Raw genomic sequence first — 13438 nt, 5'->3', positions numbered from 1 at the left:
GCGTAATAAGACCCAATATTATCTAATTAAAATATTAAATCACGATTCTTGTTCAAAAAAACAAACATATTTAATTAAAGTGAACGATGCTAATCTATTCCAGTATTCCTCCGATCGTACATGGTATAGCTCGTAATCGAAAATAAACGTTCGCATTAAAGTAAACTAGTCAAAATATATGTAATAAGATCCAATATTATCGAATTAAAATATTAAATCACGATTCTTGTTTTAAAAAAACGAGTATATTTAAAGTAAATGATGCTAATCTATTCCAGTATTCCTCCGATCAAACATGGTATAGCTCGCAATTGAAAATAAACGTTTGCATTAAAGTAAACTTATAAACTAGTCGAAATATACAAAATAAGATCCAATATTATCAAATTAAAATATTAAATCACAATTCTTGTCAAAAAAACGAGCATATTTAAAGTGAATGATGCTAATCTATTCCTCCAATCGGACATGGTATAGCCGGTATTCAAAAATAAATGTTCGCATGGAACGCTAGACCCTGCCTGGAAAAGTTATGCTTCAATTGATTCTACAAGACTACAACAATCATTCCTACTTTATTTATTGCAATAATAATGATTAATAATAATAACTTACTTTTGTCTTTTAATTATGGTCACTTATGAAGGTCATTTTATTGTATAGAGGCCAGGTTGTCTTAGTTGAGGTACTAGAACTCCCAGAAGTTCCTTCTGGATTTTCCTCTCTGTGGAAGTGGAAAACCATTCCCTCAGTACATGGTTTCACATGAAGATGATAAAGAGTGGATTCAATTGCCTTATCTTCTACTTTAAGTGTGGCAACTCTATCACATAGACCAACATGAGAATTGATAACCAAATCGTACAATGCTTGTTCTTTTTCATTCATAGTACCATACTCACTTACTCATCACTTCTTTCAGCATGAGAATGAGAAGTAGAAGGATTAATCCTCATTCCTCTTTTTAAACCACACATGTGGATTTGTAGACACTAGACAATCTGAAATTAGATTCAGTAAAATTGTGCACCTTTGTGGATTCGGATTTAAATCTAAGAAACGGATTGTAAAATACCTACCTATTTTAAAAATACGAGTATTCGCTTCAATAACTGCAATGGCTACTCCTTTTTTTTTCATCGCTTATAAAACGTTGTAATCAGTTGAATAAAATACGCACTGTAAACTGTAGATTTGTTATATTTCAACTATTGGTACGTATTTGATAATACCACTGTGATTTCTAACTAAAGTGATTGGTATAACTATCTTTAAGGTACATTCATATGAGTCCATCATTGTGTACCTATTTCAATTCGACTTTTATACAGTGTCTGTTTAATCAAGAATAATTGCAAAACTAAGTTTTTTTTCCTTCATACAATCAATAAGGCGTATTCATGCAAAACGTAATTATGAAATTTTCATATTTGTGTCTACTTACTTGTCTTCTTGTTTTCAGTTACTAGTTATTAGATGAACTTCTCAACTGCTTATTTTAGAAGCATATTATTTTGTGCTAAACTAATTGTAGTAATGTGTTTTTACCTGCCTAAATTGTTTTCAGGCATATTATTGCTTTTATTTGTGTTTTCTTGAATAAAGATGATTAAACCGATCTCTATTACAATGCCCTTTCGTATGTACATCTATTTGTAATCATAATTTTTTATTGGTAATTTTCTATTTTTGTGGCTATTTAAAAAAAAATATTATGTATTATTAATAATTTGGGATTTTTTTGTGAACTTTTGTGATGATTATTTTGTGTAATGTGTAATAAATCGTTTTTCAAGTTGAATATTAATTCTTGAATTTTGAAAACTGAAATGCAAAAATGAAAACGGAATTTTTCATCATTTATTAAGGAAACCACGAAATTATTACCTGTACCTACATCACGGGGAAGGAGATATTCATTAATGGAGAAATGATCGTGGATAATGAGCAAGGCAGAGATTTGAAAAGTGAAATGGTTGCATTGAAATCTAATTAATTTTCAAAAAATCAACTTTTTAGTGATCAGTGATCACTTTCAAAATTTATGAGCATCTAATTCAGAATTGTTTTTGGGCGAAAACATTTTCCGAAGCTGTATTGGCATCTAGGCTCAGTATTGTTTGATGGAGAAAATTATTGTTAAAATACCATGAGCCAACTACAGTTTGCCTACTTGTATAGGGTGTCTGAAAATCAATGAAAATATGTTTTTTCCCTTCAACTTTTTGCGGTGGTGTGTTTTATGGGTGGCGGGGGGGGGGGTTGAAAACATTACACCGTAGGTCATACACAATTTTTGAAAAATTTCTTAACTTTATTTAAAAGTTTTATTGAACAGTTGAACTCTTTGCTGCAAGAAACTGTTACATTTGCGGAAATTAGGTACTTGACGGAATTCCAGATGAGCATTGAAGACCTTTAGGACGAAAGATGCAGTTTTGGAGATGTTTCATCAGGTAAGTTCATTATCTACACATATGTTTCAACTAATTGCGAATCCTTATTTGCATCAACGAGCTGAGAAAAATCCGATGGCACTCTCTAATGAATTAAGTATGAAATAAAACACAGTTGTTTTTGAAAAATTGAAATTATTGTTAGGATCTTTTTTTTAGCTACGGTAAGCTCGTAATTATTCATTATATGTATGTGGCCAAAAAAACTTGAAGATAATGAAAGTCCTTTTATACAAACATTCAGAAAACGATATTTTGTTCAACTTGAAAAGTTTACTATTAGGAAAACCATGATGAACCCTTGATATTTACTACTCAGCATGTCCGATTTGGAAAAATCATTTGAAACTAAATTTCCAATTTCTAGATGAATTTTATTCTTGTTAAATTAATTTACCTAAATTCTATTCTAGACTTGAAACTTATAATATTTTTGAGTTTAAAATCAATTTTAATTTTATTTCAAAAATTAATTCATCAATTTCCAAGTTATTTATTTCTAAAATTGATTTGCTTTTTTTTTAGAAGTACCTATTGATTTTTTACTACAAAGAAATAATTATATTTTTATTCCAAAAGAATTTAATTTTAAATTTTTCGAAGTACTGTAAATTGACATTTTATTTCCATACTTCAATTTCCAAGTTTTCTAATTCTTATTTTCTTTTAAATCGATAATTTATTTTGTAGATATTTTTCGAGCTAATTCAAGTTTTATTTCAAGATGATCTAATTTTTATAGATTTTTTAAAATTTAAATTGGATTTGTCAATTTTTAATCAGATGCGTAATTTCGTTTTCAATTTTTATTTAATGCTGGTTTTGAAAGGAGCAAATACTTGAGCAATGATACTCTAATTACGACCCTGGTACTGGACCAAATTGATACAGTTTCTGCGATTTCAACATGTTAGATAAGTTGCATATCTATAGTCTATCAAGGCACATCCATCCAATTTGGATTCAGAGATCTGCTAGTCTTACATTCTTCCAATAAAAGGTTTCTTGAGAAAGAGAACGAGACTTGAGAACAGGTTTAAATGTCATGTGAGGTAGGTATCGAAATGTACTGTTTGATTTGAATCTCTCAAGCACGAATTTGACATTTCAACGAAAACCCTGAAAAGGTAGGAGGGAAATCAGAAATACATCTGCACGTTACGTGGGATATTGAAGGTCCAAATTCGATATTATTTATTCAAAAATAACAGGCAGAGTCTTCACGATTCTTGGGCTATTATATTACCGCAACAATAATGTAACAACTCTGAATTCGATCAGAATTCTGAAATTTCTAGCATAGAAGCAATGAGACAATTTCAATATTTTTCTCGTAAATATTGTTTTAAAAAAAGAAAAATCTTCGAAAAATCGTTTGAAATTTCATTAAAAATTCTTATACATACTTAAAAATTTAAACAGTTAGGGTTGATAATAAGGTATAAAATTATTCATTTTTAAAGAAATAAGTTTCTTTAAATAATGTCACTCTTACGCATAAGATAAAAACAATGATTATAATCGTTATTATAGTCAATCTTAAAACTTAATCAAAACAAATAACATGAATCACAAATTAATGAAGAGTAGGTATATAATATCTTCACGTTACACGTACCCTTCTTAGTAAAAACAGGCCGCGTTTTACTCTTTACATGCCGTAGTAGCTATGCCTGAAAAATATACATAATTTTAACGACATTACATTTTCCTGCAACTGGTTGTAAGTAGGTAAAAGTCCATCGAACCTAACTTACTCAGTCAACTCTTGCGTTTCCGATTACCCACCTCCTTAGATCATAAGGAAGAGATGCACTTCTCAATTTCACTCTCTGGTTGTTCCTTATGGCCTTAATAAACACCGCGTCTTTATAATTAGGATCAGCGCCATTTTTATTTTTTTCACTGAAATCAAAATTAATTATTCAAAATTGTCGGTTCTTCCATCAACGAAAATGAGTAATATATAATATGTATATTCCGTGAATAAAAATGATGAAATACTTACTCTAACGAAGCTTTACGACTGGATTTCGCTTGGTTCTGTTTTTTATTTTTAACATTCCCGATTTTTCTGAAAATCAAATCAATCATGAGATATCTACGTAAGCGTACGAAGAAACAGGAAGAATCTTCGTCGCACAATTATTACTTTTCTAGTATTGAAAATCTGATAAAAGTCTCAAATAAAATACTCAAATGAAAATGCTCAGCATTGAGATACTTACGCAGAGAAAAAGACCTTGGTCGAAAATCAATCGTAAATCTGATATATTTTATTCAAACGTGGAAAAAATTATGATTTGATTTTGTGAATTTGAACAGAAAATTTAGAAGTGCCCCCTCCTCCCCGTTTCAAGATCCTATTAGAGACAGAAAATCCTATTCGCGAGCAGCTGGATACCGCTGAAATTCCTTATAAGATTTTTTTTACGAATTTTTGAATTCATGGAGAACAGCAGAACTTACGTTTTTAAATCACGAAGACGAGTTGATGATCTACGCAAACGAGGTGAGCTGCTTCTTGTTTTTCTTGCCTCAATCTTGACTTCGAAATCAGAATAATTCTTACACGTATGAGCTACTCCATCAGAAAATGAGCACCAATGAATACTTTCAGTCGAATCATTCAGAGAGCTGTTCTCATCGCCATCGTCTACGTACAACACGTTTCGTAAAAAATTATTTCGAAATAATAGATGAAAAAAAAACATAGCATTTACGTTGGAGCATTCGTTTTTACCTAGCGAACTGTTTATTTCGGCAGTCTGCGCTTTTGGTCGATCATTCGAAGCGTCTGAATCCGAGATCGATTCAATATCATTTACTTGATTGATATTCGGTTCTTTTTCAACGGCGCGAGAAGACGCAGAAGCTGGAATGGATTTCTTTTTTGGTGTTTTCTTGAAGTTCTCGAGCGACATTATTTGCCTTATGGTTCGCAAAATGTATCCACGGGCAGCACATTTTATAACCTTTTTCGCCATTCCGTGCATTCTCCTGATGTGTTTGGCCAAAATATGAGGCTTTGAAAACTTTTTATCGCAAACGGAACATTCCCATAAATCCCTGAGACAAAAATAAAAATCGCATGAGTAATTAGACAGAAATATACCTACGCATTTTCATATACACTTGTAAACAATTTGTGTACTTCAGATCAGGGAAAAACCGCCACAGAGGAGTACGCGAACTTTCATCTTGATGACGAAATGTGACGTGTAAAATTAAGGTTTCCATTTTCAGAAAATGTCGATTACATTTTCCTTCGACATAAGGGCAACGAATGTACGCAGAACTGTAGTCAGGATGGTTTTTTCTGATATGCTCGTCGAGTAGTTGCGTAGTTCGGTAGGGTTTATCTAGTCCGTTATTGCTATTCTTGCAGATCAGGCATCGTCTGTTCACAGAATAAGGACCGTTAGTATTGAATACATAGAATATTGTAAAGTACATACATTGATATTTTTAAAAATTTACAAAAATTACTTTTCGAGAGTGCGTTGCTTTGAGATTTTTTTAGGCGAAGTTTCGTTGTACCTGAAAAAAAAAGTTGCTAGTTACCAAAGAAATTTATAAAACGTGGGCAAAACTTTATAATGCAGAAAAAATCACAAAAGAACCATCACCTCCCCCCCCCCCAAAAAAAAAGCCGAACATTACAAATTGAAATGTTTTATGGTTTCCAATTTTGAAACGTTGAACTATTTCGAAACTTTTTGGCAATTTTTGGACTTGAAGTAAGAATTTTCGCAGTTTTTGGGCCTAGAAAAAACAATTTTTGGAAAAAGCAACTCTGACAATTTCAACAAAAAAAAGGTCTTTTTCTTCATTTCTGAAAAAAAGTGAGACTCAAGACAATTTTTGCAGTTTCTGGCAAAAAAAAAAAAGGCAAAAAGGGCGACTTTGAACAATTTCAACAAAAGGAAGAACTTCTTTGCAATTTCTGGCAAAAAAGTAAAACTTTTGGACAATCTTGGAAAAAAGTACGACTATGAAATTTTTTGCAAAAAACGGCAATTTTCAACGACTTTGTACAAACGAAAAGCAAGACTTTGAAATTTCAGTAAACATTAAAAAGCCATACGCTTTCGGAATCATTAGCAAAAAAGCGAAACTTGTAGATAATTTTGAAAAAAAATGAATAAGAATCTCTAGCAATCTTGTTCAAAAGCAAGAATTAATGTCAAAAGGCAAAAATTTGACAATTTCAGCAAGATGCAGATACTTTTGGGAATTATTGGCAAAGAAATTACTCGGTTTGCATTCATTTTTGATAATTTCAAGTGAAAAAGCAAAAGTTTTCAATTATTAAAAAGCTAAAATTTTTAAATTTTTTTGAAAAAAGCAAAGAATTTTTTGCAGAAAGCGAGACTATGAAAATTTTAGCAAAAAGCAGATCTCTAAATGAAAAAATCGAATATTTGAAAATAGATTTTTAAAAAAGTAACCGAGAGCTATGCATGAATTTATTTTGATAAAAATGTCACTAAATATAAGGGAATGAATTGCAGAAAGCTCATGAAGCTACTCGTACTTCATAGATAACTTATTTTCAACGAGCAGGACAATTTTCAAAATTTGTCCCAATTTCAGCATGATTTTTCAAGTTAGCACGAAGAAGGAACCATCTACAGATCAGAAAAAGTATTTTAGAAGCAGATGACCGATTCTACATCAGACAGGTAAGCGCCTACTTACTTTTTCGATTTCGAACAATTCAAATGCTTTTTTTTCTTGGTTGGAGTACATACAACGTTACGATCAACTCCATCATGAACATCGTTCGATTCGATCTTCACTTGACCTTCAGGCACTGATGAAACTGGTTCTAACGTGGCGAGTTTTTCCGGTGACCGAGGCCGATAATCAGATGAGGTATTCAAACATTCTGGGGAATTTATTCCATTTTCCTGATCTTCCACATCCGGAATTTTATCTTCGGCAGTAAGCGCTTGCTCAAGTAAGGTATGTGATCGCTCAGGGCCTTCAGGAAAGTTTCTTTCATCCTTTACTTCCGGAATTTTATCTTCCACAACATCAACGGCCTGCTTATGATGGGTATTTCTTCCTAATGTAAGCTGCAGAACAGACGGAATAACACACTTTTTCAATACAATTCGAAATTGATGAATTTTTTTATACTCGTCGCTGTCAATTCGCCGTTCAGAAAGGAGCTTGGAACAAAACGGGGGGATTTTATCGGAGCACAACAGCAATTCATCATTTTTTTACGAACTGAATCAGCGGAGGTATCGGAAAACGATGAATTAACGAATACCTTATCGTCGTCGTATTTAAAATCGTTGTCGGCGATGCTTGATTCCACTTCAGATCCAGACGAACGTATCTCCAGTTTTTCATCGCAGTTGATAGTAATTTTGTCTGTAAATTAATTAAAATGTTGTAATACGTAACGTATTATCTAATTATTAGTAGGTAGATGATTAGGTATGTTTTATCATTCAGAGGAGATTTGAAAAGGTCAGAATAAAAGATGTGATGTATACTTACTCGTAAAATCGGATTCCTCATTAGAGAGTAATTTATTCAGTGTGGAAAGCAGCAAATCTCGTTCTTCACTCGTTTGAGCTAATTTACTTTCGAGCTGTTCGTTTTTCTTATTGGCTGCTTCTAATTCCTTCTTCAAAACTAAAAATTGCCCACGAACGGTCTCCGCTTTGGTTAAAATTGAACTTGAAACATAAAACAAAACGAGATTAAACTCAGATAGGACTTAAGATGCATTTTGAAGCAGATATTGAGAGAGGGGAGGAGATCGAGAAAATAACGAATATGGAGATTAAATTTACACCAACTACATCAAACAAATCAACTCTCTTTTTCTTCTAGAACTTATATTTCATTCTTCAATTTTTTGGGCAAACTAATCAAGTGGTGAAATTTTATAGACCTGCCTAAGTCTTTGTATCAAAACATCGTGTTCGAATCTAATGTTGCTTTACTAACAGAAATCAATACACATCAGGAATCGCCAAGGCCCAGCTAAAAAAACTCAAAGATTTTATACTTCTTACATTAAAATTTGTCAAGCTAGGTAAGTTACATAGGTACTCACGAGGGAACCTCTCGAGGTTGTCCACCTACGATTTGAACGAGACAGTGATTTCTGAAAGTAGCATGGTCTAAAACCTTCCAGTCAAATAGCTGGAAAAAATGGGTGAACCCGTACATAATTGCGACCATAGGTCCAAATTTCAGCTTCCTAGGTCATCTCCACTTCTTTTAAGGAGGAAAAACCCGAAAACAGGGGTAAAATGAGGGGTTTTCTATCTTAATTCCGCCTTAAATGGGGCGGGGATAGACCTAGGAAGTTGAAATTTGGACATGTTGATCACAATGGGAGTACTGACCAATGATATAATTTTAGACCGTTTTCATCCATTTGAGAACATATTATGCCCCTCCAAAAAAATGACCTTTCCGTAATTTTTGAATTTGACCCTCCCCACTCTAGGGGTCGACTTTAGGTCCCAAAAGAATCTCATTCCCCAAGTTTGACTTTATTTGATCGATTAGAACAGGTTTCAAATCCCAAAGTCATGAAATGTAAACTTATTGAAATCACATCACTTTGAGGGGCCGTAGCGCCACCCCCCTTGAGGCTAGGGAGTTGATTGATAGCTCATTTGATAGGTAGATATTTCATTTGAGAGGACATTAAATAATCAGTGATCATTTTACCCAGAAGTTGACATTTCAGAATTTTTTGACAAAAAACTGATTTTGGGGGGCTTTGATCCAATGTGGGGGGGATTAGCTCTAGGAGTAGGGGCGGGGGCTTTTAGTATGTTGTTCACCACACCATCCTAGACAATATTCCCCCAAAAAAACCTTTAATCCCAATTATGTCCGGGTCAAATCGTACTTTGACTGGGCTATTAAACCCCATAACTGAACTTTCAGCAGCCCAAATTCATTTTTCGATTTTTGGCGAACGTTTGAGAACCCAAAATTGACCATTTTTCAGTGATTTACTTACCTGTGCATTTTTTAAAAAAAAAGTAGGAACGTACATGATCACGGTGATCAGTATAAAAATGATTCAAATAGTAAGGCCTGAAACTAAATTAAATCACAAATCCGAATTTCACTGTTTCCAGCCATTCTGGAGCCTCCAACGCGATTTTCAACTTCTCCAGAATTTTGAATTAGCTCCAGAAGGCGTGAATATCAATTTGGGCAGCTGAAAATCGAACAGTGCTCTATACCGGACCTGTTCAAGGAATTTATCCATCATATGAGTCATTTCCAAGACGGACACCGAAAGAATGTTTTTATGGTCAGTTTTTTTCAAGAAAAATAGTCAAAAAACCAGAAGTGTCCTGTTCGCAAGAAAATTTTCAAAATCTGCACTAATCGCTTTATTAAATCCAGAACCAACCACCCCGGCACCCCGAATCCAAATTTTGTCTTTTCAAGCTATTCTGCAGCCCAGACACCTCTAGAGGTTCCCTTCTTAGGTACTTCAATTTATCAGAAATTCAGAACTGCAATGCAACCAGTCTGTTAAGTCTTCCCCAGAATAATACTTTCAATGCTCAACCGGTTCAAAGTTACAGTTTGTAAAATTTATTTCTCACTTTATAAAACATGAATTCTTCTACTCAAATTCCAATTAGCTAGGTACTCATAGAGAAGACTTTACTCCATCCGAATCAATTTTTCCTCCAAGTTGAAAAAATAGTAGCCAGAGAAATGGTTCTTCGCACTCAAGTGCCCAGGATACAATCATTACATCATGTGTCATCAAACGTAATATTACAGCCAGTAGAACAATATTAAGGTACCTATAGGTAATGTTAATTCAAAAACACTCACTTGGCAAGTTGCTCATAATATTTTGACTGGAGCATGATTGGATGGATCTGTTTTTTAAACCGCACCAATGAACGATTCTATCCAGAGGGTGAAAGATATAAACGCTTTTCACATTTACAACGATTATTATACTGCGCAATACGTTGGTGAACAATATAGCACATGTACCTACATTTGTTTTTATGCACAGACGTAGATGTACAAAATGTACAAACACATAGGTACTTGTACATAAACGGCGAGTCGGCGACAGACGTACCACAGCTGGAGGACAGAAGGAAGAGTGGTTCTGACTTCTGAGTTCTGACTACAAATAATTGATTATCTACAATCAGCAACAGCATTCGATGATGGCGGGTGGTGACAAAGCAAACAGATGTATCAAACCTAACGTTGACGTTCAGCTAATGGCTGGAAAAGCAGCACAGAATAATCCATCAAACAACATACACTCACTTATGACCTAATGAGTAGAATACATCTAAGTATGTCTACGCCTTACTTCTTCTATAAATCACGCCTTGATCGTATTTATTTTTATCACATGTATACCTATTCGAAATTTCGGAACTTCGAAGCTGAATTTAAAATAGGAATAGGATGGATTTTCGACTATTCCAGTTCTTACTTATCTATCTTCGAATTACACTACACTAGGGTACTGTAACTCTGTAACTACACCACGAGTGACTACACAGTACACACACACAGCTACAACCAGAACCACATGCGCGAAAACACAACAACTGACGTCTATCCGCTTCTGACGAAATTACCAAACTAAAACTACGCTGTACAGCGACAGCTGACGCCGACAGCCTGTGCAGTGTAGGGTGTACGTTAGTGATAGTGACCTCATGAAACTGGAGCGAAGGTCGCAGGGTCGCAGCCCGCAGGAAAATACAAGTTATGTTATACGAATTAACAAGAACATGCTGAATAATGGTTTATTAATTAATAATTATGGACACTAAACTGATATGAGAAAAGAATTTGATAAGATGTAAGTCACAAATGTCACAAAATATTGTCAGTGTCACTTTGTTGTCAGTGTCAATACTCAATACGATGACTTGTTACTTTCTTTTCAATCTGAAATACAATCAATTTTTTAATTTTAATTTTTTTCATTCCCTCAATTTCTCAAGGGGTCAGGGATGTTGGCTCAAAAACAATTCTATCAATTAATACCTATAATTAAAACCATATTTTTTCAAAGTTACTAAGGAATTATTCGGCATGATTCGTTGATTACATGTGTGAGCTAAGATTAGAAAAGTGAAAGAAAGAAGACGTACCAGCTACCTACTTACATGTGTTAGACACCTTTTGAGTCTAGATACTGCATTTTCAACAAAAAAAGATTTCTCACGCTACTGAAAAAAGTTGAAATATTTTGATTTGAAAAATAAGTGCCTAAATCAAAAGATTTTATACGTGTCACTCGAGAGTTAAAAGTCCGTTGGAGACCCCAAAACTGCAGTTCAAAACCATCACCAATCGACCAAGGAGGTCGAAAATGGAGTACAAATCAAATTTCAGCCTTTAATGTCAATTTTTTTCATATAAAAAATGGGACTGAATTCAATTTTTCAGAAATTCGCCAAAATACCTAAAAATCAATTTCAGTGCCTGAAATTTTTACAAGAGGTGTGTTTTGAGGTCCTTTTTTGATTCCACTTTTGCTGGGGTTGAAAAAGTTTTGTGTCGGTGAGATATACCTACCTATATACTTTCCTTGTAAAGAAGAAAAATCAGTGCGTATAATCGTCTTACTTACCTCAAGCTCAAAAATATGCATACCTACTTGAGTAATATTCAGAAATCTACGAGAATTATACCAAGTGATATGTCACTCAACTCAACACCCAATCGACGTCTGATTTGTTTTTTCGTCTCACAAGGGAACCTCTTGAGGTTCCACACTCCGATTTGAACGGGACCGCGATTTTTGGAAAGAACATAGTCCAAAACCCCCAAAACCAAAATTTTAGCTGCCCAAGTTCATTTTTCGATTTTTGGCAAAATTTTGAAAATTCAAAATTGACTGTTTTTGGCGATTTTTTGCTTTTTTTCAAAAGTACGCACTTGATTAGTAAAAATAATTAAAATAAGTCCCAAAACTAATATCAACTACCCAAATCCAAATTTCAACATTTCCAGCCATTCTGGAGCCTCCAGCGCGATTTTCAATTTCCCCAGAACTTTGAATTTGCTCCAGAAGGCGTGAATATGAAATTGGACAGCTAAAAATCGAGTTGTGTATTACACTCGACCTGTTTAACGAGTTTATCCACATTTCAGCCGATTTTGGAAGTGACACCTCAAGAGTTTGATTTTTTATTGGATATTTTTATTACGGAAAAAGGTGATCAAAAAAGCACACTTGAGGTGTCACTTCCAAAATCGGCTGAAATGTGGATAAACTCGTTAAACAGGTCGAGTGTAATACACAACTCGATTTTTAGCTGCCCAATTTCATATTCACGCCTTCTGGAGCAAATTCAAAATTCTGGAGAAATGGAAAATCGCGCTGGAGGCTCCAGAACGACTGGAAATGGTGAAATTTTCATTTGGGGGGGTTAGTTTTGGACAAAATACAGCGATTAGCGCAAATTTCGAAAAATTTCCACGCAAACGGGAAACTTTTGATTTTTTAATTTTGAAAAAAGCTGGTCAAAAAACCACTCTTGAGGTGTCACTCCCAAAATCGGCTTAAATGTGGAGAAACTCGTTAAACAGGTCGAGTGTAATACACAACTCGATTTTTAGCTGTCCAATTTCATATTCACACCTTCTGGAGCAAATTCAAAATTCTGGAGAAATTGAAAATCGCGCTGGAGGCTCCAGAATGGCTGGAAATGTTGAAATTTGGATTTGGGTAGTTGATATTAGTTTTGGGACTTATTTTAACCATTTTTACTGATCAAGTACGTACTTTAAAAAAAAAAAGCATAAAGCACCAAAAACAGTCAATTTTGAATTTTCAAAATTTCGCCAAAAATCGAAAAATGAACTTGGGCAGCTGAAAATTTGGTTTTGCGGGTTTTAGACTATGCTCTTTCCAAAAATCGCGGTCCCGTTCAAATCGGAGTGTGACAGCTCAAGAGGTTCCCTAGTCAGGAACCATACACTCACGA

At 34.1% G+C, this 13438-nt stretch overlaps 1 protein-coding gene across 4 annotated transcripts; it reads right to left on the bottom strand.

The window, feature by feature from the left end:
• Nucleotides 1–3826: 3826 nt before the first annotated feature.
• LOC135835663 (uncharacterized) lies at nt 3827–11087 on the bottom strand. 4 transcript variants are annotated; one of them, XM_065350029.1, is made up of 13 exons: nt 10801–11087; nt 10471–10709; nt 10299–10402; nt 7971–8152; nt 7738–7841; nt 7158–7537; nt 5946–5996; nt 5611–5856; nt 5200–5525; nt 4926–5112; nt 4465–4530; nt 4205–4361; nt 3827–4129 (listed from the first exon to the last, which is right to left on the bottom strand). In XM_065350029.1, the coding sequence occupies exons 3-12, from the start codon at nt 10331–10333 to the stop codon at nt 4214–4216; spliced, it is 1725 nt and encodes a 574-aa protein (XP_065206101.1). In that variant the 5' UTR covers nt 10334–10402; nt 10471–10709; nt 10801–11087; the 3' UTR covers nt 3827–4129; nt 4205–4213. The 4 variants fall into 4 exon arrangements, with proteins under 4 accessions (XP_065206101.1, XP_065206097.1, XP_065206098.1 ...); XM_065350025.1 differs by having other exon boundaries at nt 4214–4361; XM_065350026.1 differs by having other exon boundaries at nt 4214–4361; nt 10299–10375.
• Between the last annotated feature and the right edge of the window lie 2351 nt (nt 11088–13438).

This window comes from Planococcus citri, chromosome 2 (assembly GCF_950023065.1).
Source record: "Planococcus citri chromosome 2, ihPlaCitr1.1, whole genome shotgun sequence".
Taxonomy (NCBI): Eukaryota; Metazoa; Arthropoda; class Insecta; order Hemiptera; family Pseudococcidae; genus Planococcus; species Planococcus citri.
The sequence above is the reverse complement of the archived record's forward strand: the minus strand, read 5'-3'. Positions and strand labels throughout refer to the sequence as shown.